The sequence below is a fragment of the Lampetra fluviatilis genome, chromosome 67 (assembly GCF_964198595.1).
Source record: "Lampetra fluviatilis chromosome 67, kcLamFluv1.1, whole genome shotgun sequence".
NCBI lineage: Eukaryota > Metazoa > Chordata > Hyperoartia > Petromyzontiformes > Petromyzontidae > Lampetra > Lampetra fluviatilis.
The window spans coordinates 1093812-1119370 of record NC_136341.1 but is presented as its reverse complement, the minus strand read 5'-3'; the positions used below and the strand labels follow the sequence as shown (position 1 = coordinate 1119370).

General features: G+C 51.8%; 1 protein-coding gene across 1 annotated transcript in view; it reads right to left on the bottom strand.

Annotated features, from left to right (window-relative positions):
* LOC144952383 (fragile X messenger ribonucleoprotein 1-like) overlaps positions 1–9687 on the bottom strand; it is a 41009-nt gene extending 31322 nt beyond the window's left edge. Inside the window, exons 1-2 of the mRNA XM_078882774.1 lie at positions 9613–9687; positions 291–343 (exon numbers count right to left, since the gene is read on the bottom strand). Of these exons, the coding sequence (XP_078738900.1) occupies positions 291–343; positions 9613–9663 (104 nt within the window). The 5' untranslated portion in view covers positions 9664–9687. The remainder of the gene's footprint in view (positions 1–290; positions 344–9612) is intronic.
* Positions 9688–25559: the final 15872 nt, after the last annotated feature.

Here is a 25559-nt window from a genome sequence, read left to right as displayed (position 1 = left end):
GGTGATGGTGATGTTGGTGTTGATGGTGATGTTGGTGTTGATGTTGGTGATATTGATGTTGGTGTTGATGTTGGTGATGGTGATGTTGGTGTTGATGGTGATGTTGGTGTTGTTGGTGTTGATGGTGATATTGATGGTGGTGTTGATGGTGATGGTGATGTTGATGTTGATGATGATGTTGATGGTGTTGATGGTGATGATGGTGATGTTGATGTTGATGATGATGTTGATGGTGTTGGTGTTGATGTTGATGGTGTTGATGTTGATGATGTATCGAGTGGTCACGTTACTTGTTTTCGAACGCCACTGTGAGACTCTCTTCCTGAACATCCTTGACAAAAGCCTGCAGGGGCGGTGGCACCATAGATGAGTACAGCACAACTCATTCAACACACACACCACAAAGACAAAGACCCCCTCTATAGCCTCCAACAGGCTGCAGGGGCAAGTGCTGTCAGCAGCGAGTAGCAGCAGCGCCTGTGAAGGTAGACACAGACAAAGGTCCCCCGTGTAGCCTCTACAGGCTGTAGGGGCAAGTGCTGTTAGTATCGAGTAGCAGCAGCGCCTGTGAAGGTAGACACAGACAAAGGTCCCCCGTGTAGCCTCCAACAGGCTGTAGGGGCAAGTGCTGTTAGCAGCGAGTAGCAGCAGCGCCTATGAAGGTAGACACAGACAAAGGTCCCCCGTGTAGCCTCTACAGGCTGTAGGGGCAAGTGCTGTTAGTATCGAGTAGCAGCAGCGCCTATGAAGGTAGACACAGACAAAGGTCCCCCGTGTAGCCTCTACAGGCTGTAGGGGCAAGTGCTGTTAGTATCGAGTAGCAGCAGCGCCTGTGAAGGTAGACACAGACAAAGGTCCCCCGTGTAGCCTCCAACAGGCTGCAGGGGCAAGTGCTGTTAGCAGCGAGTAGCAGCAGCGCCTATGAAGGTAGACACAGACAAAGGTCCCCCGTGTAGCCTCTACAGGCTGCAGGGGCAAGTGCTGTGAGTAGCGAGTAGCAGCAGCGCCTGTGAAGGTAGACACAGACAAAGATCCCCCGTGTAGCCTCCAACAGGCTGTAGGGGCAAGTGCTGTCAGTAGCGAGTAGCAGCAGCACCTGTGAAGGTAGACACAGACAAAGGTCCCCCGTGTAGCCTCTACAGGCTGTAGGGGCAAGTGCTGTTAGTAGCGAGTAGCAGCAGCACCTATGAAGGTAGACACAGACAAAGATCCCCCGTGTAGCCTCTAACATACTGTAGGGGCAAGTGCTGTCAGTAGCGAGTAGCAGCAGCACCTGTGAAGGTAGACACAGACAAAGGTCCCCCGTGTAGCCTCTACAGGCTGTAGGGGCAAGTGCTGTTAGTAGCGAGTAGCAGCAGCACCTATGAAGGTAGACACAGACAAAGGTCCCCCGTGTAGCCTCTAACAGGCTGTAGGGGCAAGTGCTGTCAGTAGCGAGTAGCAGCAACGCCTATGAAGGTAGACACAGACAAAGGTCCCCCGTGTAGCCTCTACAGGCTGCAGGGGCAAGTGCTGTTAGTAGCCCCCTGTACAGTGCACAAGTGCAGGCGTGTACAGTTCACAGTCCTACTCAATGCTGCACACTCCTTGTGTGCAGTACTTTACTGTACACAGTACAGTGCACTGTAGCAGTGTATACTGTACACTCATGTTGTCAGTACAATCATGCACGGTATACTTCTGTGTACAGTAGAGTGCACAGTGATACTGTATATATGTAGTGTGTTGCTGTGTACAGTAGAGCGCACAGTAGCACTGTATGTTGTAGGCTAATGTACAGTGTTGATGTGTACAGTAACGTGTACAGTAGCACTGTATGTTGTAGGCTAATGTACAGTGCGTTGCTGTGTACAGTAACGTGTACAGTATAACTTATGTTGTAGGCTAATGTACAGTGCGTTGCTGCGTACAGTAGAGTGTACAGTGTGCTGTTGCGTACAGTCGTGAACAGTAGCACTGTATGTTGTAGGCTAATGTACAGTGCATTGCTGCGTACAGTAGAGTGTACAGTGTACTGTTGTGTACAGTCGTGAACAGTAGCACTGTATGTTGTAGGCTAATGTAGTGTGTTGGTGTGTACAGTAGAGTGTACAGTGTGTTGCTGTGTACAGTAGAATGTACAGTACCATTGTGTGTTGTATGCTAATGTACAGTGTGTTGCTGTGTACAGTAGAGTGCACAGTGTTGGACCAGATGACGCCAAAAGGCGAACAACTCAAAGACAACGCGCCATCAGAGTATGAGAGCTCGGGGCAAACATCTACACTATGGGAACCTCATTTGCCAGTAAAAATATGAGAATTGGTTTTTTACCCTTCTATCTGGCAACAAAACTGACACCTTTTTACAAGGAGTCGTGTTTGCATAGATCGCAATACCTGCAGTCATAATGCAAACAAAAACACAACTCTGATTATGTAAGCACTGTCCTTGAAGTTTATTGGTCCACACCCGAGACAGCTTTCCTTAGAGCCTAGTCTCACATGGTGTTGGACCAGATGACGCCAAAAGGCGCACAACTCAAAGACAACGCACCATCAGAGTATGAGAGCTCGGGGTGTTAAGCATTTTACACCATTGGAACCTCTTTTGCCAGTAGCAAAATATGATAATTGTTTTTTACCCTTCTATCTGGCAACACAACTGACACCTTTTTTTTTACAATGGATCATGTTTGCATAGACCACAATACCTGCAGTCATAATGCAAACAAAAAACAAAATAAAAGGGTAAAAACAATTATCATATTTTGCTACTGGCAAAAGAGGTTCCAATGGTGTAAATGCTTAACCCCGAGCTCTCATACTCTGGTGGTGCATTGTCTTTGAGTTGTGCGCCTTTTGGCGTCATCTGGTCCAACCCATGTGAGACTAGGCTCTAAGGAAAGCTGTCTCGGGTGTGGACCAATCAACTTCAAGGACAGTGCATATCATTATCAGAGTTATGTTTTTGTTTGCATTATGGCTGCAGGTATTGTGGTCTATGCAAACATGACTCCTTGTAAAAAAATTAACCCGTAAAAACAAAGTGTTTCACTATAAATCCTTTATATGCGTGGCAACGGTTTTATTTTATTATTCATTTCTGTTTTTCTTGAGTAAGAGTTTAATTTTGATCACATTGGTATTTTAAATGAAATATGAAAAAAAAAAATCCTAAAAAGTGTAAAGTTATGGAAATTTTTTTTCACGAAAATCAATTGTCACGCACAACGAGTCTGTGTGCAAAATGTCAGCTCGATTGGATCACGGGAAGTGGGTTAAAAAACGACCGAAAAATTTGCACGGTCGTAAGCGCACAAGCAAGCAAGTGAACTTAATATAAAGGATTTAAAAAATGAACCCGTAAAAACAAAGTTTTTCACTATAAATCCTTTATATGCGTGGCGGCTAGAGTCCTCTCGTCCTCTGGCTTGAGATGGCTGCCACCTATGGGTCAGATGATTGCCTGCCACCATTAAGAAATTGGCAATTAAATATAATTTATTTTTTCCTAAAAAGTGTAAAAATTTGGAAAAAAAATTTCACGAAAATCAATTGTCACGCACAACGAGTCTGTGTGCAAAATGTCAGCTCGATTAGATCACGGGAAGTGGGTTAAAAAACGACCGAAAGATTTGCACGGTCGTAAGCGCGCAAGCAAGCAAGTGAACTTAATATAAAGGATTTAAAAAGGTGTCAGTTTTGTTGCCAGATAGAAGGGTAAAAAAACAATTACCACACACACAGAGTGTTTACTCATCCCCGCAATAAGTAGGGTGGAACTTGAGAGAATGTATAATGATGAATATTAACAACCTGTATAAATGTAGCAGCAGCAGCAGCATTGTAGAGTGACCAGTGTGGAGAGTCAGGCTCTTACTAAGGCCTCTGGCTGATATTAAAACACGTCTCCCCCATCGCTTGATTTTTTCCCCTTTTGTAAACTAATCACTTTAGAAGTCAACAACTTCCCCCACGCAAATATGTGGACTCCGATACAACTTTGTGAAGATTTTATTAATGTTTTTATAATCGCCTTAGCGTTTTGTTTTATTAATCGCAAGCCTGGCCCGCATCGCAATGAATCAATAAACATCTCTCCTTTTAAAGTCTTTATATGAGATTAACACACAACGTCGGCATCATTAACTGCCCTCGAATGTAATTAGATACGTAGAAGGGAAATAATAAAATAAAAATAAAACATAATAAAATAATTTTATTGTGTTTTAATAAAATAATTTTAAATAAAACATAATAATTTTATTATTTTTAATAAAATAATTTTATTATGCTTTATTTGTATTATTTTATTATTTCCCTTCTACGTGACTTTACCGAAAGAACCAAGAAGATGAATCCCTGCAAGTCACGAAAGCTTTACATCGAAATGTAGACACGCGTGCATTAACAAGTGTATATAATGATAAAAAATTAACTCGTAAAAACAAAGTTTTTCACTCTAAATCCTTTATATGCGTGGCGGCTAGAGTCCTCTCGTCCTCTGGCTTGAGATGGCTGCCACCTATGGGTCAGATGATTGCCTGCCACCATTAAGCAATTGGCAATTACATTTTAAAACAATTTTCCCTAAACAATCTTAATTTTAGAACTTTAGATTGTTCACACTTAAATTCTAACTTAGCAATCTTTGAAATACGTAATCAACCAGGCTATGCGTTAATTGTGTGTTGACCGACCCTCTGTGTTGTATTACATTACATTTCGATATTTTACTAGGTTATTTAATTTTAGTGTGTCCTTCTCCTGATTTTCAGGCTTGCTTGCCGTGCCATCGCATTCGCAGCACCACGTCTGTTGACCACTCATTGATATGCTAATTTTTTCTCTAACCCTCCTCCCTCTCTCTGCCTCCGCCCCCCCCTCTGTCTATTTAAGGCCACCCCACAGAGACGATCACCCCTCTCTGTTACCTGTGTTGCTCTCGCTATGTATGTATCTTGGTGATATCTGTCTGCTAATATGTCTGTCTATAGTTTTCTGGTTAGATTTTATGTCGCTATTTCATTATACCTGATGATGATTGCTGGTGTTGCAATCGAAACGTCGTATTCTATTATTTAATTTAATTTATTATTTTATCTTTAGACGTGACTTAACCGAAAGAAACAAATAATAATTTTCCCTAAACAGTGTAACATTTTGGAAAAAAGTTTTACGAACATAAATTGTCACGCACAACGAGTCTGTGTGCAAAATGTCAGCTCGATTGGATCACGGGAAGTGGGTTAAAAAACGACCGAAAGATTTGCACGGTCGTAAGCAAGCAAGCACGCAAGCAAACAAGCAAGCAAGCGAACTTAATATAAAGGATTTAAAAATAGACTTGTATAACGAGTCCGCATAGGACGATTGGTGTCTTGGTGGCGATGTGTCAACAAACATCGTCACAGAAGTTAATTCTTATTTAGGTGAGATTACAACAACAACAACAACATCGTAAACAAATGTAAACTTGAGTGCGCTACGACTTTGTCGCTCTGCTGATGACGATCAGATCCACTGCTGCATGCAGCGGTGGACCAGCCTACTTCACGTTGGCGTGAGAGCATGGAAGAACGTGACAACAACATAAACAACAAAAACAACAACAAGACAAACAACACAAACAAAAACACCAACAACACACACAACACAAACAACAACACAAACAACACAAACAACAACACAAACAACACAAACCACAACACAAACAACACACACAACACAAACAACAACAACAACACAAACAACACAAACAACAACACAAACAACACAAACAACAACACAAACAACACACACAACACAAACAACAACAACACACACACAACACAAACAACAACACAAACAACACAAACAACAACACAAACAACAACAACACAAACAACAACAACACAAACAACAACACAAACAACACAAACAACAGCAACACAAACAACACAAACCACAACACAAACAACAACACAAACAACACACACCATACAAACAACAACAACACACACAACACAAACAACAACAACACAAACAACAACACAAACAACACAAACAACAACACAAACAACACACACAACACAAACAACAACAACACACACAACACAAACAACAACACAAACAACACAAACAACAACACAAACAACAACACAAACAACACAAACACCAACACAAACAACACAAACAACAACACAAACAACAACAACACAAACAACAACACAAACAACAACACAAACAACAACACAAACAACACAAACAACACAAACAACACAAACAGCAACACAAACAACACCAGCAACAAACAACAACAACACAAACAACAACACAAACAACACAAACAACACAAACAGCAACACAAACAACACCACAAACAACAACACAAACAACACAAACAACACAAACAACACAAACAACACAAACAACAACACAAACAACACAAACAACACAAACAACACAAACAACACAAACAACAACACAAACAACACAAACAGCAACACAAACAACACAAACAACAACACAAACAACAACACAAACAACAACACAAACAACACACACAACACACACAACAACACAAACAACAACACAAACAACAACACAAACAACACAAACAACAACACAAACAACAACACAAACAACACAAACAACAACACAAACAACAACACAAACAACAACACAAACAACACACACAACACACACAACAACACAAACAACAACACAAACAACAACACAAACACAAATAACAAAACAAACAACAACACAAACAACACACACAACAACACAAACAACAACACAAACAACACACACAACAACACAAACAACAACACAAACAACAACACCAACAACACCAGCAACAAACAACAACAACACAAACAACAACACAAACAACACCACAAACAACACCACAAACAACAACACAAACAACAACACAAACAACACCACAAACAACAACACAAACAACAACACAAACAACACAAACAACAACACAAACAACACAAACAACAACACAAACAACAACACAAACAACAACACAAACAACACAAACAACAACACAAACAACAACACAAACAACAACACAAACAACACAAACAGCAACACAAACAACACCACAAACAACACCACAAACAACAACACAAACACCAACAAACAACAACAACACAAACAACAACACAAACAACACAAACAACACCACAAACAACAACACAAACAACACAAACAGCAACACAAACAACACCACAAACAACAACACAAACACCAACAAACAACAACAACACAAACAACACAAACAAAAAAACACCACAAACACCAACAACACCAGCAACAAACAACAACACAAACAACACAAACAACAACACAAACAACACCAACAACACCAGCAACAAACAACAACAACACAAACAACAACACCAACAACAACACCAACAACACCAGCAACAAACAACAACAACACAAACAACAACACCAACAAAAACACAAACAGCAACACAAACAACACCACAAACAACAACACCAACAACACAAACAACACAAACAACAACACAAACAACACAAACAACAACACAGACAACAACACCAACAGCAACACAAACAACAACACAAAAAACAACACCAACAACAACACAAACAACAACACCACCAACAACAACAACACAAACAACACCAACAACAACACAAACAGCAACACAAAAAACAACAACACAAACAACAACACCACCAACAACAGAAACAACACAAACAACAACCCCAACAACAACACAAACAACACAAACAACAACCCCAACAACAACACAAACAACACCAACAACAACACAAACAGCAACACAAAAAACAACAACAACAACAACACAAACAACAACACCACCAACAACACAAACAACACAAACAACAACCCCAACAACAACAACACAAACAACACAAACAACAACCCCAACAACAACACAAAAAACAACAACAACAACAAAACAACAACAACAACACAAACAACAACACAAACAACAACACAAAAAACAACAACAACAACAAAACAACAACAACAAAACAACAACAACACAAAAAACAACAACAACAACAAAACAACAACAACAAAACAACAACACAACAAAACAACAACAACAAAACAACAACACAAAAAACAACAACAACAACAAAACAACAACAACAAAACAACAACAACAAAACAACAACAACACAACAGCAACAAAACAACAACAACACAAACAACAACACAAACAACAACACAAAAAACAACAACAACCCAAAACAACAACAACAAAACAACAACACAAAAAACAACAACAACAACAACAAAACAACAACAACAAAACAACAACAACACAACAAAACAACAACAACACAAACAACAAAACAACAACACAAAAAACAACAACAACAACAAAACAACAACAACAAAACAACAACAACACAAACAACAACACAAACAACAACACAAAAAACAACAACAACACCAAAACAACAACAACAAAACAACAACAACACAAAAAACAACAACAACAACAAAACAACAACAACAAAACAACAACAACACAACAAAACAACAACAACACAAAAAACAACAACAACAACAAAACAACAACAACAAAACAACAAAACAACAACAACAACACAACAACAACAACAAAACAACAACAACACAAACAACAACACAAACAACAACACAAAAAACAACAACAACAAAACAACAACAACAAAACAACAACAACACAAAAAACAACAACAACAACAAAACAACAACAACAAAACAACAACAACACAACAAAACAACAACAACACAAACAACAAAACAACAACAACACAAACAACAAAACAACAACAACACAAAAAACAACAACAACAAAACAACAACAACAAAACAACAACACAAACAACAAAACAACAACAACACAAAAAACAACAACAACAACACAACAACAACACCAAAACAACAACAACCCCAACAACAACACAAACAACACAGACAACAACACCAACAGCAACACAAACAACAACACAAAAAACAACACCAACAACAACACAAACAACAACACCACCAACAACAACAACACAAACAACACCAACAACAACCCCAACAACAACACAAACAACACCAACAACAACACAAACAGCAACACAAAAAACAACAACAACACAAACAACAACACCACCAACAACACAAACAACAACCCCAACAACAACAACACAAACAACACAAACAACAACCCCAACAACAACAACGCCGCCGTGGAGGCCACGTGGGTGTGTGTGTGTAGGCGGCCTACAGGAGACGAGTGGAGAGTGAGGAGAGACACTTTGAGTTGGCGCCCGTATCGGGACTCACAACTCAGGCCCTGTAGCCACAGCGGCCAGGCGGGAAGCGAGAAACCTCAACCCAGCGACGACGACGATGGTGACGATGATGTTGATGATGTTGTTGATGTTGTTGTTGATGTTGTTGATGATGATGTTCACCTTCTAAAAGGCGCCCGTATCGGGACTCACAACTTAGGCCTTGTTCTGAAGCGGCCAACAACAGCAACAGCAGCAGGAGGAGGGGGAACGCGGGAAACCTCAACCCAGCGACGATGATGATGATGGTGATGATGTTGTTGTTGATGTTGTTGATGATGTTGTTGATGTTGTTGTTCACCTTGTAAAAGGCGCCGTTAGATCCCCGCACTTCCACCGCCAACTCCTCCATGGCGCGTGCGGCCAAGCCCCGCCCCCCTCTGTGGCCCCGCCCCCCTCTGTGGCCCCGCCCCCCTCTGTGGCCCCGCCCCCCTCTGTGGCCCCGCCCCCCTCTGTGGCCCCGCCCCCCTCTGTGGCCCCGCCCCCCTCTGTGGCCCCGCCCCCCTCTGTGGCCCCGCCCCCCTCTGTGGCCCCGCCCCCCTCTGTGGCCCCGCCCCCCTCTGTGGCCCCGCCCCCCTCTGTGGCCCCGCCCCCCCTCTGTGGCCACGCCCCCCCTCTGTGGCCACGCCCCCCCTCTGTGGCCACGCCCCCCTCCACGCCCCCCTCCACGCCCCGCCCCCCTCAGGCCCCGCCCCCACAGTACTATAGACTGTACTCGTTTTCTTGGTTCTTTCGGTAAAGTCACGTAGAAGGGAAGTAATAAAATAATAAAAATAAAACATAATAAAATAAGTATTTTATTTATAATAATTATTTTATTAGGTTTTATTTTCATTATTTTATTATAAATAAAATAATTATTTTATTATGTTTTATTTTTATTATTTTATTACTTCCCTTCTACGTGACTTTACCGAAAGAACCAAGAAGATGAATCCCTGCAGTCACGAAAGAAACTTTAAATCGAAATTTAACTGTACTCGTTGTTTTCGGTAAAGTCACGTAGATGAAAACAAAATAAAACGAATAGTTCTCTTCATACGCTACAGTCATTTTGCTGGAGCAGTCACCACCTGATGACGGATGCTTGTGTTGCTTCCGAAACGTCGTGATTGATTTAAATTTGTATTTAATTTAGTTTTCACCTTCGTGATTGGTCCACACTAGAGCAGAGGTCGCAACCGGGTACCCAATACCCGTACCCTACCCGATACCCGGCTACCCGTACCCGGCCGGGTGTACGGGTACCCGTTTGCGACCCTGGTGCGGCCGGGTACGGGTACGGGTAGGCCGTGAGTCACTGGTGTGTCACCGTGATTGTCACTCATTTCCCAACGTCTTGTCTCTTCTCACGATTCAAGTTCCTAGAATCAACCCACCCGCGCCTGCAACATGGCTTCATCCCAGAGGTCGCAATCAGGTACCCGATACTCGTACCCGTTTGCGACCCTGGTGCGGCCGGGTACGGTTACGGGTAAGGAATCAAAACCGGTTTGCGACCTCTGCACCAGAGACAGCTTTTTTTTGTATCAAATGGTGTTAGACCAGATGATGCCAAAAGGCGCCTTTCGCAGCTACCAAGGACAGTATAACGAGGACATGATGGGAGACTACATTCAGGGGCCGATTCGTGAAAGTGATTTAGAGTGTAATCGTAAATCTCGAAAAACTACTCGCTTATAAAACTTTTGCCGTAATTTTAGTATTAATGAAGTATTGGAAAATGACGGCAGGAAACTCCTTGACGGGAACACACTTCTTTTATTAAATCTTGACTTGTAACAATACAACGCGTGGCCTCTCTTCTTCACACCGCACTTCTCTTGACTCAGGATTCTGTGCTGCCGGCTCTCTGTGCCTCGTGTAGACTCCGCGCCTCGGCTACACTCCTCTCTCGCCTCGTGTAGACTCTGCGCCTCTGCTACACTCTCCTCTCTCGCCTCGTGTAGACTTTGCCTCTCTCTCGCTGGCTACACCGTATGCATACTCGGCTCGTGCAGACCGTTCTCTCTCGCTGGCTACACCGTATGCATACTCGGCTCGTGCAGACCGTTCTCTCTCGCTGGCTACACACTACACATTACTCAGCTCGTGTAGACCGTTCTATCTCGCTGGCTACACACTATACATTACTCAGCTCGTGTAGACCGTTCTATCTCGCTGGCTACACACTATACATTACTCAGCTCGTGTAGACCGTTCTATCTCGCTGGCTACACACTATACATTACTCAGCTCGTGTAGACCTTTCTCTCTCGCTGGCTACACACTATACCTTACTCTCTTCTACTCTCCATTACTCTCCTCTCCGGGCTCTATCTCTACACCTTCGTCTTCATTCTTAGATGGTTCCACTTCTGCCCCTTGCTCCTCTGTGCATCACCTTATATACCCCTTCTTCCCGGGAGACGGAGCGGATGCGGACCTCAACGTCGGCACCGCTCCTCCGTTACCCAATCCCCACGCGCTATCCCCACGATCCGGTTCCGCTCAGCGCGTGTTTCCACTCTCCGACCAATCACACCGCGCTGCTACCCGATCACTCCCTCTGGGCGCGTCACCGGCACACAGCCAATCAGCAGCACTACCCCCACCCGCGCACTGACGCCTGCTCCTCCCCGTCAGCGCGCGTCACCACACACACACCCGTACATACGCGCTGGCACACGACATATACACCCAGCGCGTATCACCACTACATCACCCCCTCCCACATAGCTCGCAGCCGGCCCGGCTGCTAACAACAACCAACCACGACGATAAAACGACAACCAACAAAAAAAACCCCATAACCCCCCGAGTGTGCCCCGTAACATAACACAACAACAACAACAACAACAATAACTATGTACAGATTGACAATGAACGCGAAAAGTCAACAATAACACGATACGAGCAAATTCGAAACGAACGCGCCCCACGTCCCTGCGACTACACGCAGTGACGAGGCACTCCAACTGCCCCGACTCCTCACGAGGCAGGTCATGCAAAGTAGCACGACCTGGCGCGAGTCCGTCTGGCTGGTCCATCGTATGGGGCGGGACACTGACGACCGTCCGGCGGTTCCGGCCGCTCCAGACGGCGCGGAACGGGCCTGAAAGGGCCGGCCCCGCCGCGGAGATCCGGCCGCCGGTGATCGGCAGCTGTCAGTTCCGAGACACCTGGGAGCAGATCAGGCGACAATACGTGTGGATCAGGCAGAGACATTTCCCCCTCTGGGTCGCCGGTCACGTCACACGCCCGGCCATCACGACACAAGGGGAGGCCATATGGAGGCGAGAACGGTTTCAGTCGGGAGGGGTGAACGTACCACCGGCGCTTTCCCCACTTTATCTGAACGCACTGGGGCCGTGCAACGCGCACGACCTCCACGGGTCCCCTCCACGGTCTCAACAATTTAGGCGACGTAGCCAAGGGTGCCTGAGGGCAATGCAGCCAGGCCTTGTCACCTGGTTTCCATTCGTGCATGGACACCTTCCGTGCCCGCAACCGTTCATTAGCAATTTGGCGAGCCCGCGAATTAAGCCGTGCGGCCTCCCTCGCCTCTGTCAGCTTATGAATATTAAACTTAATATGTTCTGCCAAATTAGAATTAGTTCGTGGAGCGGACAGGCCAAGTTGCGTTTCTATTGGCGGGTCAGCTTCCCGACCGTACATCAAATAGAATGGGGAAAACCCCGTAGCTGCATGGGGGGCCATTCTATACGCGGCAAGGACTCCCGGGACCTGCAGGTCCCAATCTACATGTGCCTCGCACACCTGCTGGCACAGCATGGAAGTCAAGGTTTTGTGGAGTCTCTCCACCATCCCGTCAGTCTGCGGGTGGTACGGGGAGGTACGCACCTTCTTGGTACCCAACAGATCGCACACCTCTTGCAACAATTTACTCGAAAAATTTTTACCTTGGTCGGTCAGCAGGCGTTCGGGAGCCCCCTTGTCCAGGACATAGCCCTGGACGAAGGCATCCGTCACAGCCGCTGCCGACTGGTTAGCGAGAGGCCACGCCATAGGCCATCGGGTAAAGTATTCGACCCCCACTAACAAATATTTATTCCCTCTCGGCGTGACTGGGAAGGGCCCCAAAATATCGAGTGCAACGAGCTCGTTGGTACGCGAGACCTGAATAGATTGCAGCGGTGGATTAGCTGCCACGGCCGGTGGTTTACGCCTGGCGCACTCAACGCACCCCTTCAGAATATGCACCACATCACTTCCCATTCCCGGCCAGTAATAGTCACGCTGAAGCAGGGCAAGCGTCTTGTTAACTCCCAAGTGCAAGAGGCGTTCGTGTGCCGCCAAGACAACCCTCCCCCTCACAGCGGAAGGCACCACGAGTGCGTTCCGCCGGGACAAACTGTCCCATTTCAATAACACGCCCCGCTCAAGTACATAGGAGCCGGTACGCTCCTGGTCCCCCTCGGGACCCCCAACCTTGCGGCGCAATGCTAGCAGCGAGCTGTCCGCCATCTGGAGGCGGCCCCATTCGCTGAGCGACAGCGAGAGCAGCGAGTCCCGACCCTGAGAGGCAGTGGAATCATCCCCACTCGGTGCGCCCGCTGTCGCAGCCAGTGCCCCCATCTCCCCCGCAAGCGTCGGTTTACAGCGCGCCGATCCCGACAAACACGCGCATTCATCACAAGGCAACAACCGCGACAAGCAATCGGCATTCGTGTGTCGCAACCCCTTACGGTACGTAGTCGTAAACTGATAGTCCTGGAGGACTTCCAACCAACGCGACAACTGGCCCGAGGGCTGGGCGACCCTCAATGAATACTGTAGCGCCGCGTGGTCCGTTCGGACTGTAAAGTGACGACCATACAGATATGGCCTAAACTGCTGCACAAAAAAAACAATGGCAAGCAGCTCGCGACGGGTGACACAGTAGCGCTGCTCCGCCGGAGACAACACCCTACTACCGTAGGCGACAACTCTTTCGACACCCCCAACGACTTGGGATAGCACCCCCCCAATGCCCGTGTTGCTAGCATCCGTGTCCAGCAAAAAGGGACTGGCAAAATCGGGATAACACAAGGGTGGGGCACCCACCAAGGCATCCCGGAGGGAGCGAAACGCGGCCTCCTCCTCCGGTCCCCATTTGAACTTCACTCCCTTCGCCGTTAGAGCGTGCAAGGGTTTTGCAATAGTGGCGAAGTGCTCAACGAACCGCCGATAATAAGAAGCAAACCCGATGAAACTACGCACGTCGGAAACGGACGTAGGTGTCGGCCACGAACCGACACAATCCGTCTTCGCGGGATCGGTGGAGATCCCCGAAGAATCGACAATGTGACCCAAGTATCTAACGGACCTACGAAGGAGGTGACATTTGGCCGGTTTAAATTTCAACTTAGCCGATCGCATTCGCAAGAACACCCCTCTCAATCGCCGGAGGTGTTCCTCAAACGTTTTACTGAAAACAATGACATCGTCCATATAAATCAAGCATGTATCCCACTGCAAGCCCGACAAAACCAGCTCCATAAGTCGCTGAAACGTCGCTGGAGAGGAGTGAAGTCCCATGGGTAACCGGTTAAACTGGAACAGCCCCCCTGGAGTCCGAAATGCTGTCTTAGGTTTCGACTCTTCGTCGAGCGGCAACTGCCAAAACCCCGATAACAAATCAAGAGTCGAAAAATATCGCGCACCAGACAATGCATCGAGGGACTCATCCATCCTGGGGAGCGGATACGCGTCAGCCACAGAGATCTTATTCAGGCGACGGAAATCAACGCAGAATCGCAGGGACCCGTCCTGCTTCTTAACCAGCACAATAGGCGCTCCCCACGGGCTAGAGGAGGGTGAAATAATATCGGCTTCTAGCATATCGTTAACAGCCGACTGAACATGTTCCTTCTCCACGGGACTCAGTCGGAAGGGATTTAGCCTGACCGGCGCCGCATCGCCCGTTTCAATGTGATGGTGCAACAAATCCGTGCACCCAATGTCATACTTATGTTTACTGAATACATCAGAGAATTCAATGAGCAACTCGCGCAGCGCACCCAACTGCGCCGCCGACAAATCGTCCGAGGCGGCACATAACGAATGGACCCACTCAAGGTCTTCCCTTGGCTCAACGTTCCGCGCGGGGCTCGAGCCCACCTGCGCAACCAACCCATCATCCCCAGGAACCTGCGCCGCGTGAGCCAGCACGGTGCCCTGCGGGATGACAGCTGGTCGCGACCCCGCGTTCAAAACCATCACAAACGGATCCCTGTCAGCCCGCACCAAAGTGTGAGCCACCGATAAATCAAGACCCCCGACAGCCTTGTTAGAAGGACCCAAAAGCATACTCTGTCCCGAAGCCTCCCTCACCCATGGTTTTCGCAACCGGAGGGGAATCAACATCTGTGAACCCGGGGGCACTTGCACTGTCTGCGTCGCCACCGCTTGTATCGTAGCGCACGCCGTCCGAATGTCAGTAGGGCCCGTCAAAAATGAAATCCGGCGACCCGATGGCAGTTCAATGCATCGTTGATCGATAAGAATTTTAATGGGCATTTTAGCCAAAAAGTCAGTGCCCAAAAGACACGGAACTGCCAAAGAAGACGAAACGAAAACGGGTCCCGATAATTTGATATCTCCAATGCAAATGGACGCCCTAACCTGACCGATAATGCCCAACGATCCCCCATTAGCGGCGTAAAATGGCACATCCACTGGAAGCAGCGGACGACATTGGACTGGAAGAATATTATAAATGAGGTCCGATATAATAGTTGCCGATGCCCCCGTGTCCACTAACACCCTAATCTCAACCCCATCAATAGATCCCGTAACAACGGACGAACCCGCCGAAGCAGCCACAATTCTATGCCCCAATTCCGCCCATTCAATGTCTCCCTGGTCCCGGCCGAACCCCCCTCGCCGAACCGAATCCCCGAACCTTAACCGGCCCTCCTCCGCCGCAACGCGGCGTCCCATGTGTGCCGAATAAACAGGCCGAGCGTGTGAGGTGCCGCGACTTGCCGGGGATTGTAGAGATGACTTGGGCTCTCGGTCGTCGTCCAGCCGAGCTCCCATGGCGCGCTGCCGCGGAGCGCGGCACCCGGACGCCACGTGGCCCCGGAGGCCGCAGTTATAGCACGTGACGAGGGTCGGAGTAGATCTTGGTTGCTCCGACTTTCGGCCCGATCGCAGAGGCGACCGGGCCCCCGGCCTCCAGTCCCCTGGTCGTCCCGTGGCGAACGCCTCCTCTCGTGGGCTGACGACTTGGGGTTCGGCGACCACCAACCCCGGGGCTGCGACGACAGCAGCGTTGCAACCAACGCCTTGCTTCCGTTGTAGGGCCTCGTGCGCTTGAATACTCGTGGCGACTCTCAAAGAAGAAATATCAATGTCGTCAGCTGTGTTGATAGGGACCCCCAGGTCCTGCGCCAACTTGAGCAGCTGCTCCAAAACCATCGCGTCTTGGCCCTCCTCGTCCATCCGAGGGAACGCAGCATCAGCAAGAGCCAGCAACGCCGTGCGATAGGCCAGCGCGGTCTCCGTGGCCGCTTTCCGTCTTGCGTAGAACTGATGGCGGCATGTAGAGGGAGGCCCGTAGACCCTGGCCAACAAACCCAGCGCATCCTTCAGCGTGGAGCGGTCCGACTTCCGTGCAGCCCTGAAGGCCGCGAGCGCATCGTCGTCCAGCATGGCGGGCAATGCCCGCAGCGCCGTAGCATCGGACCACGCTGACATCTCTTGATGCGCCAAAAACCTTCGCTGAAATTGGCCCCAGTCTCCGCCTTCCGCCTTGAAGGCTGACAACGTGGGCAGGCGCTGCTGAAAAATGAAGTCATCCGCCTCGTGGTTCCTCTCCGCCTGTCCGTCGGTGTCTAAGATGGCGGCTCCAGCAGCAGACGTAAGATGGCGGACCCCCTCGCGCGCTGATGACGTCGATGCGCGCGCTTGGGAACCCACCACCACGTGGCGCTCGCCGTTCCCGCCAAAAGTAGGCCCAGGCGCAATGGCGGGAATCCCCCATTCGTTTTGGCGGGAATCTGCGGGGCGACCTTGTAAAATGTCCCCCACCGTCCCCGCTCCTCCCGACGAGCTGATCTCCGCCAAGATGGACGCGGCGGCGAGCAGCAGCTCCGCCAGTCGGGAGTGCGCCTCACGAAGCCCGGCGTCTGTCCCCGGTCGCTCGGCCGGCGCCGTCGACGGACCCTGCAGCGTGGGCAAGTCCTCTTCCTCACCCCCCGCCACCAGCGGCTCCGAGTCGTCCAGGTCTTCCTCGCGGTCAATCCCGTGGGTCCTACGGGTCTTCCTCGTCTCCATACTTGGAAGCCCGTTTCACTTCTGACGCCAGATGAAGTATTGGAAAATGACGGCAGGAAACTCCTTGACGGGAACACACTTCTTTTATTAAATCTTGACTTGTAACAATACAACGCGTGGCCTCTCTTCTTCACACCGCACTTCTCTTGACTCAGGATTCTGTGCTGCCGGCTCTCTGTGCCTCGTGTAGACTCCGCGCCTCGGCTACACTCCTCTCTCGCCTCGTGTAGACTCTGCGCCTCTGCTACACTCTCCTCTCTCGCCTCGTGTAGACTTTGCCTCTCTCTCGCTGGCTACACCGTATGCATACTCGGCTCGTGCAGACCGTTCTCTCTCGCTGGCTACACCGTATGCATACTCGGCTCGTGCAGACCGTTCTCTCTCGCTGGCTACACACTACACATTACTCAGCTCGTGTAGACCGTTCTATCTCGCTGGCTACACACTATACATTACTCAGCTCGTGTAGACCGTTCTATCTCGCTGGCTACACACTATACATTACTCAGCTCGTGTAGACCGTTCTATCTCGCTGGCTACACACTATACATTACTCAGCTCGTGTAGACCTTTCTCTCTCGCTGGCTACACACTATACCTTACTCTCTTCTACTCTCCATTACTCTCCTCTCCGGGCTCTATCTCTACACCTTCGTCTTCATTCTTAGATGGTTCCACTTCTGCCCCTTGCTCCTCTGTGCATCACCTTATATACCCCTTCTTCCCGGGAGACGGAGCGGATGCGGACCTCAACGTCGGCACCGCTCCTCCGTTACCCAATCCCCACGCGCTATCCCCACGATCCGGTTCCGCTCAGCGCGTGTTTCCACTCTCCGACCAATCACACCGCGCTGCTACCCGATCACTCCCTCTGGGCGCGTCACCGGCACACAGCCAATCAGCAGCACTACCCCCACCCGCGCACTGACGCCTGCTCCTCCCCGTCAGCGCGCGTCACCACACACACACCCGTACATACGCGCTGGCACACGACATATACACCCAGCGCGTATCACCACTACATTAATACCGGTAGGATCCTACTGGTTATACCAGCACACAGGGGATTATTGTGTCCGTCGTGCAGGGAGGGGCTGGGTGGGGAGGGTGGGGCTGGGTGGGAGGGGTGGGGCTGGGTGGGGAGGGAGGGGCTGGGTGGGGAGGGTGGGGCTGGATGGGAGAGGAGGGGCTGGGTGGGGAGGGTGGGGCTGGGTGGGAGAGGAGGGGCTGGGTGGGGAGGGAGGGGCTGGGTGGGAGAGGAGGGGCTGGGTGGGGAGGGTGAGGCTGGGTGGGGAGGGTGGGGCTGGGTGGGAGAGGAGGGGCTGGGTGGGAGAGGAGGGGCTGGGTGGGGAGGGAGGGGCTGGGTGGGGAGGGTGGGGCTGGGTGGGGAGGGTGGGGCTGGGTGGGGAGGGTGGGGCTGGGTGGGAGAGGAGGGGCTGGGTGGGGAGGGAGGGGCTGGGTGGGGAGGGTGGGGCTGGGTGGGAGAGGAGGGGCTGGGTGGGGAGGGAGGGGCTGGGTGGGGAGGGTGGGGCTGGGTGGGGAGGGTGGGGCTGGGTGGGAGAGGAGGGGCTGGGTGGGAGAGGAGGGGCTGGGTGGGGAGGGTGGGGCTGGGTGGGAGAGGAGGGGCTGGGTGGGGAGGGAGGGGCTGGGTGGGGAGGGTGGGGCTGGGTGGGGAGGGTGGGGCTGGGTGGGAGAGGAGGGGCTGGGTGGGAGAGGAGGGGCTGGGTGGGGAGGGAGGGGCTGGGTGGGGAGGGTGGGGAGGGAGGGGCTGGGTAGGAGAGGAGGGGCTGGGTGGGAGAGGAGGGGCTGGGTGGGAGAGGAGGGGCTGGGTGGGGAGGGAGGGGCTGGGTGGGGAGGGTGGGGCTGGGTGGGGAGGGAGGGGCTGGGTAGGAGAGGAGGGGCTGGGTGGGAGAGGAGGGGCTGGGTGGGGAGGGTGGGGCTGGGTGGGGAGGGTGGGGCTGGGTGGGAGAGGAGGGGCTGGGTGGGGAGGGAGGGGCTGGGTGGGGAGGGTGGGGCTGGGTGGGAGAGGAGGGGCTGGGTGGGGAGGGAGGGGCTGGGTGGGGAGGGTGGGGCTGGGTGGGGAGGGTGGGGCTGGGTGGGAGAGGAGGGGCTGGGTGGGAGAGGAGGGGCTGGGTGGGGAGGGTGGGGCTGGGTGGGAGAGGAGGGGCTGGGTGGGGAGGGAGGGGCTGGGTGGGGAGGGTGGGGCTGGGTGGGGAGGGTGGGGCTGGGTGGGAGAGGAGGGGCTGGGTGGGAGAGGAGGGGCTGGGTGGGGAGGGAGGGGCTGGGTGGGGAGGGTGGGGCTGGGTGGGGAGGGAGGGGCTGGGTAGGAGAGGAGGGGCTGGGTGGGAGAGGAGGGGCTGGGTGGGGAGGGTGGGGCTGGGTGGGGAGGGTGGGGCTGGGTGGGAGAGGAGGGGCTGGGTGGGGAGGGAGGGGCTGGGTGGGGAGGGTGGGGCTGGATGGGAGAGGAGGGGCTGGGTGGGGAGGGTGGGGCTGGGTGGGAGAGGAGGGGCTGGGTGGGGAGGGAGGGGCTGGGTGGGGAGGGTGGGGCTGGGTGGGAGAGGAGGGGCTGGGTGGGGAGGGTGAGGCTGGGTGGGGAGGGTGGGGCTGGGTGGGAGAGGAGGGGCTGGGTGGGGAGGGAGGGGCTGGGTGGGGAGGGTGAGGCTGGGTGGGGAGGGTGGGGCTGGATGGGAGAGGAGGGGCTGGGTGGGGAGGGTGGGGCTGGGTGGGAGAGGAGGGGCTGGGTGGGAGAGGAGGGGCTGGGTGGGGAGGGTGGGGCTGGGTGGGAGAGGAGGGGCTGGGTGGGGAGGGTGGGGCTGGGTGGGGAGGGAGGGGCTGGGTGGGAGAGAAGGGGCTGGGTGGGGAGGGTGGGGCTGGGTGGGGAGGGTGGGGCTGGGTGGAGCTGGGTGGGGGCTGGGTGGGGAGGGGCTGCTCACTCCGTGGTGCCCTTATAAAACTCAACGTTTCACCTACTCACGCCGGCTTGTGCCCGCCCTCACAGTCGGGCATATTCGCGTAACACACCACGCCGCCGTTGACCCTGCAGGCCATTGACCGAGCAACCCAACAACGTTCCTACCAGCTCCCTCCGCAGGACAATGTGTTTTAAAAAAAAGAATACATGTTAATTTTGGATTCATATGTTGTTTGTTTCTGACTTTATGTGAACGAAAACACACAAATTCGCCCGTTTTCTCGGTGAAAATCGGTACATTTAGAAATATCAATGTCCTGGTCACAAAAGCAAAGTTAGTGGGGGAATAATAGCAATTATCTGTACTTTTTGGGCATAAGCAATGACGAAATAACACTGACTACCCAGGAACAAACATTGTGCTAAGTTGTGTAATCAGCCTCTTCGTTGAAGCTGTCGCTTGTGATGACCAGATCGCTTCTGTTTATAAAGAGCTACGTGACAATAAGTGAGACAAACGAAGGTAAAACGCTACTCGCTGCTAACAGCACTTGCCCCTGCAGCCTGTTAGAGGCTACACGGGGGAGCTTTGTCTGTGTCTACCTTCACAGGTGCTGCTGCTACTCGCTACTGACAGCACTTGCCCCTACAGTCTGTTAGAGGCTACACGGGGGACCTTTGTCTGTGTCTACCTTCATAGGTGCTGCTGTTACTCACAGCACTTGCCCCTGCAGCCTGTCTGAGGCTACACGGGGGACCTTTGTCTGTGTCTACCTTCATAGGCGCTGCTGCTACTCGCTACTCACAGCACTTGCCCCTGCAGTCTGTTAGAGGCTACACGGGGGACCTTTGTCTGTGTCTACCTTCATAGGCGCTGCTGCTACTCGCTACTAACAGCACTTGCCCCTGCAGTCTGTAAGAGGCTACACGGGGGACCTTTGTCTGTGTCTACCTTCATAGGCGCTGGGGCTACTCGCTACTCACAGCACTTAATCTATAATTGCTTTTTTGGGGTTAGATCGCGTAAATATATGAATGTGTCGTTAAACTCGCCACCACCTGTACTCAGATTGTAAATGTTGTGCATTTGCTCTCCGAAACACAACCGGTGTGTGCTGTACAAGTGTAATGACGACTTGCCACACTTCTCTTGCGATGGCACTTTATTGAAGACGCATTCACGTGACACCAGGCGGAGACCCCCACTGCAACAGCCCCGAATCTCCCACGCATCTCCCCCTTTTATACCGACACGAGGCCACGCCCCCCTTCTCGAACCTTCTCGCTGACTCTGGACGCTCGCTCCACCGGCAGACTCCACCGTCCTCTTCCGTCACCTGGCCACGCTCCCTTCTCGGACATTCCCTTAGCCACCAGTCCCTTCGCACTCACAGCTGACTCCCCTGTCATTACCTCCCTTAGCCACCAGTCCCTTCGCACTCACAGCTGACTCCCCTGTCATTACCTCCCTTAGCCACCAGTCCCTTCGCACTCACAGCTGACTCCCGTCATTACCTCCTGTAGCCACCAGTCCCTTCACACTCACAGCTGACTCCCCTGTCATTACCTCCCTTAGCCACCAGTCCCTTCGCACTCACAACTGACTCCCCTGTCATTACCTCCCGTGGCCACCAGTCCTTTCACACTCACAACTGACTCCCCTGTCATTACCTCCCATAGCCACCAGTCCCTTCACACTCACAGCTGACTCCCCTGTCATTACCTCCCATAGCCACCAGTCCCTTCACACTCACAACTGACTCCCCTGTCATTACCTCCCTTAGCCACCAGTCCCTTTGCACTCACAGCTGACTCCCCTGTCATTACCTCCCATAGCCACCAGTCCCTTCGCACTCACAACTGACTCCCCTGTCATTACCTCCCTTAGCCACCAGTCCCTTCACACTCACAGCTGACTCCCCTGTCATTACCTCCCATAGCCACCAGTCCCTTCACACTCACAACTGACTCCCCTGTCATTACCTCCCATAGCCACCAGTCCCTTCGCACTCACAGCTGACTCCCCTGTCATTACCTCCCTTAGCCACCAGTCCCTTCGCACTCACAACTGACTCCCCTGTCATTACCTGATGTGGCCACCAGTCCCTTCGCACTCACAGCTGACTCCCCTGTCATTACCTCCTGTGGCCACCAGTCCCTTCACACTCACAGCTGACTCCCCTGTCATTACCTCTCATGGCCACCAGTCCCTTCGCACTCACAGCTGACTCCCCTGTCATTACCTCCCTTAGCCACCAGTCCCTTCGCACTCACAACTGACTCCCCTGTCATTACCTCCCGTGGCCACCAGTCCCTTCGCACTCACAGCTGACTCCCCTGTCATTACCTCCCGTAGCCACCAGTCCCTTCGCACTCACAACTGACTCCCCTGTCATTACCTCCCGTGGCCACCAGTCCGTTCACACTCACAGCTGACTCCCGTCATTACCTCCCGTGGCCACCAGTCCCTTCGCACTCACAGCTGACTCCCCTGTCATTATCTCCCGTGGCCACCAGTCCGTTCACACTCACAGCTGACTCCCCTGTCATTATCTCCCGTGGCCACCAGTCCCTTCACACTCACAGCTGACTCCCCTGTCATTACCTCCCGTGGCCACCAGTCCCTTCGCACTCACAGCTGACTCCCCCGTCATTACCTCATGTGGCCACCAATCCCTTCGCACTCACAGCTGACTCCCCCGTCATTACCTCATGTGGCCACCAATCCCTTCACACTCACAGCTGACTCCCCCGTCATTACCTCATGTGGCCACCAATCCCTTCGCACTCACAGCTGACTCCCCCGTCATTACCTCATGTGGCCACCAATCCCTTCACACTCACAGCTGACTCCCCCGTCATTACCTCATGTGGCCACCAATCCCTTCGCACTCACAGCTGACTCCCCTGTCATTACCTCATGTGGCCACCAATCCCTTCGCACTCACAGCTGACTCCCGTCATTACCTCATGTGGCCACCAGTCCTTTCGCACTCACAACTGATTCCCCTGTCATTACCTCCCGTGGCCACCAGTCCTTTCGCACTCACAGCTGACTCCCCTGTCATTACCTCCCATAGCCACTAGTCCCTTCACACTCACAACTGACTCCTCTGTCATTACCTCCCATAGCCACCGGTCCCTTCGCACTCACAACTGATACCCCTGTCATTACCTCCCGTGGCCACCAGTCCCTTCGTACTCACAGCTGACTCCCCTGTCATTACCTCTCATGGCCACCAGTCCCTTCGCACTCACAACTGACTCCCCTGTCATTACCTCCAGTGGCCACCAGTCCGTTCACACTCACAACTGACTCCCCTGTCATTACCTCCCGTGGCCACCAGTCCCTTCGCACTCACAACTGACTCCCCTGTCATTACCTCCCGTGGCCACCAGTCCTTTCACACTCACAACTGACTCCCCTGTCATTACCTCTCATGGCCACCAGTCCCTTCGCACTCACAACTGACTCCCCTGTCATTACCTCCCGTAGCCACCAGTCCGTTCACACTCACAACTGACTCCCCTGTCATTACCTCCAGTGGCCACTAGTCCATTCGCTCTGTAGGCTGACTCCCCTGTCATTACCTCCCGTGGCCACTAGTCCACTCGCACTGCAGGCTGACTCCCCTGTCATTACCTCCAGTGGCCACTAGTCCATTCGCTCTGTAGGCTGACTCCCCTGTCATTACCTCCCGTGGCCACTAGTCCACTCGCACTGCAGGCTGACTCCCCTGTCATTACCTCCCGTGGCCACTAGTCCACTCGCACTGCAGGCTGACTCCCCTGTCATTACCTCCAGTAGCCACTAGTCCACTTGCTCTGTAGGCTGACTCCCTGTCATTACCTCCAGTGGCCACCAGTCCATTCGCTCTGTAGGCTGACTCCCCTGTCATTACCTCCCGTGGCCACCAGTCCCTTCACACTCACAGCTGACTCCCCTGTCATTACCTGCCGTGGCCACCAGTCCCTTCACACTCACAGCTGACTCCCCTGTCATTACCTCCCGTGGCCACCAGTCCCTTCACACTCACAACTGACTCCCCTGTCATTACCTCCCGTGGCCACCAGTCCCTTCACACTCACAGCTGACTCCCCTGTCATTACCTGCCGTGGCCACTAGTCCCCTCACACGGCATGCAGGTTCTATTGTCATTACACTAGTAACGAATTGGCATGTTCTGTTTACGTGACAAACCTTACTAATCATTCGTTTCGAAGCGGTCGTAAACCGGCACTTTTGTTTCGTCGCACAAACAACTTTATTTCCGGACCGTGCCGGGCGGTGCCGGGCGGTGCCGGGCGGTGCAGGGCAGTGCAGGGCGGTGCAGGGCTTCACGGGACTAACATTGTACTTGTGCGGCGGTGATCCACCACAAAAAGAGAGGAAATTCCAATGAGGGGGTGGGGGTTAGGGGGTGGGGATTAGGGGGTGGGGGTCAGGGGGTGGGGGTCAGGGGGTGGGGGTCATGGGGTGGGGATTAGGGGGTGGGGGTTAGGGGGTGGGGGTCAGGGGGTGGGGGTCAGGGGGTGGGGATTAGGGGGTGGGGGTCAGGGGGTGGGGGTCAGGGGGTGGGGGTCAGGGGGTGGGGGTAAGTGGGGCGAGAGCAGGGGGTGACAGGGATGGTGGTGGCAAGGGGTGGGGGGGATGGTAGGGGTGGCTGCATCCGTGTCTCCGTGTCCATGTGTCCATGTGTCTCCGTGTCTCCGTGTCCGTGTCTCCGTGTCCATGTGTCCGTGTCTCCGTGTCCGTGTCTCCGTGTCCGTGTGTCCATGTGTCTCCGTGTCTCCGTGTCCATGTGTCCGTGTCCATGTGTCCGTGTCTCCGTGTCCGTGTCTCCGTGTCTCCGTGTCCACGTGTCGAAATGTCCGTGTCTCCATGTCTCCGTGTCCGCGTGTCCGCGTCTCCGTGTCTCCGTCTCCACGTGTCCACGTGTCCACGTGTCCACGTGTCCACGTGTCCACACGTCTCCGTGTCCACGTGTCCACGTGTCCACATGTCCGCGTGTTCGCGTCTCCGTGTCTCCGTCTCCACGTGTCCACGTGTCCACACGTCTCCGTGTCTCCGTGTC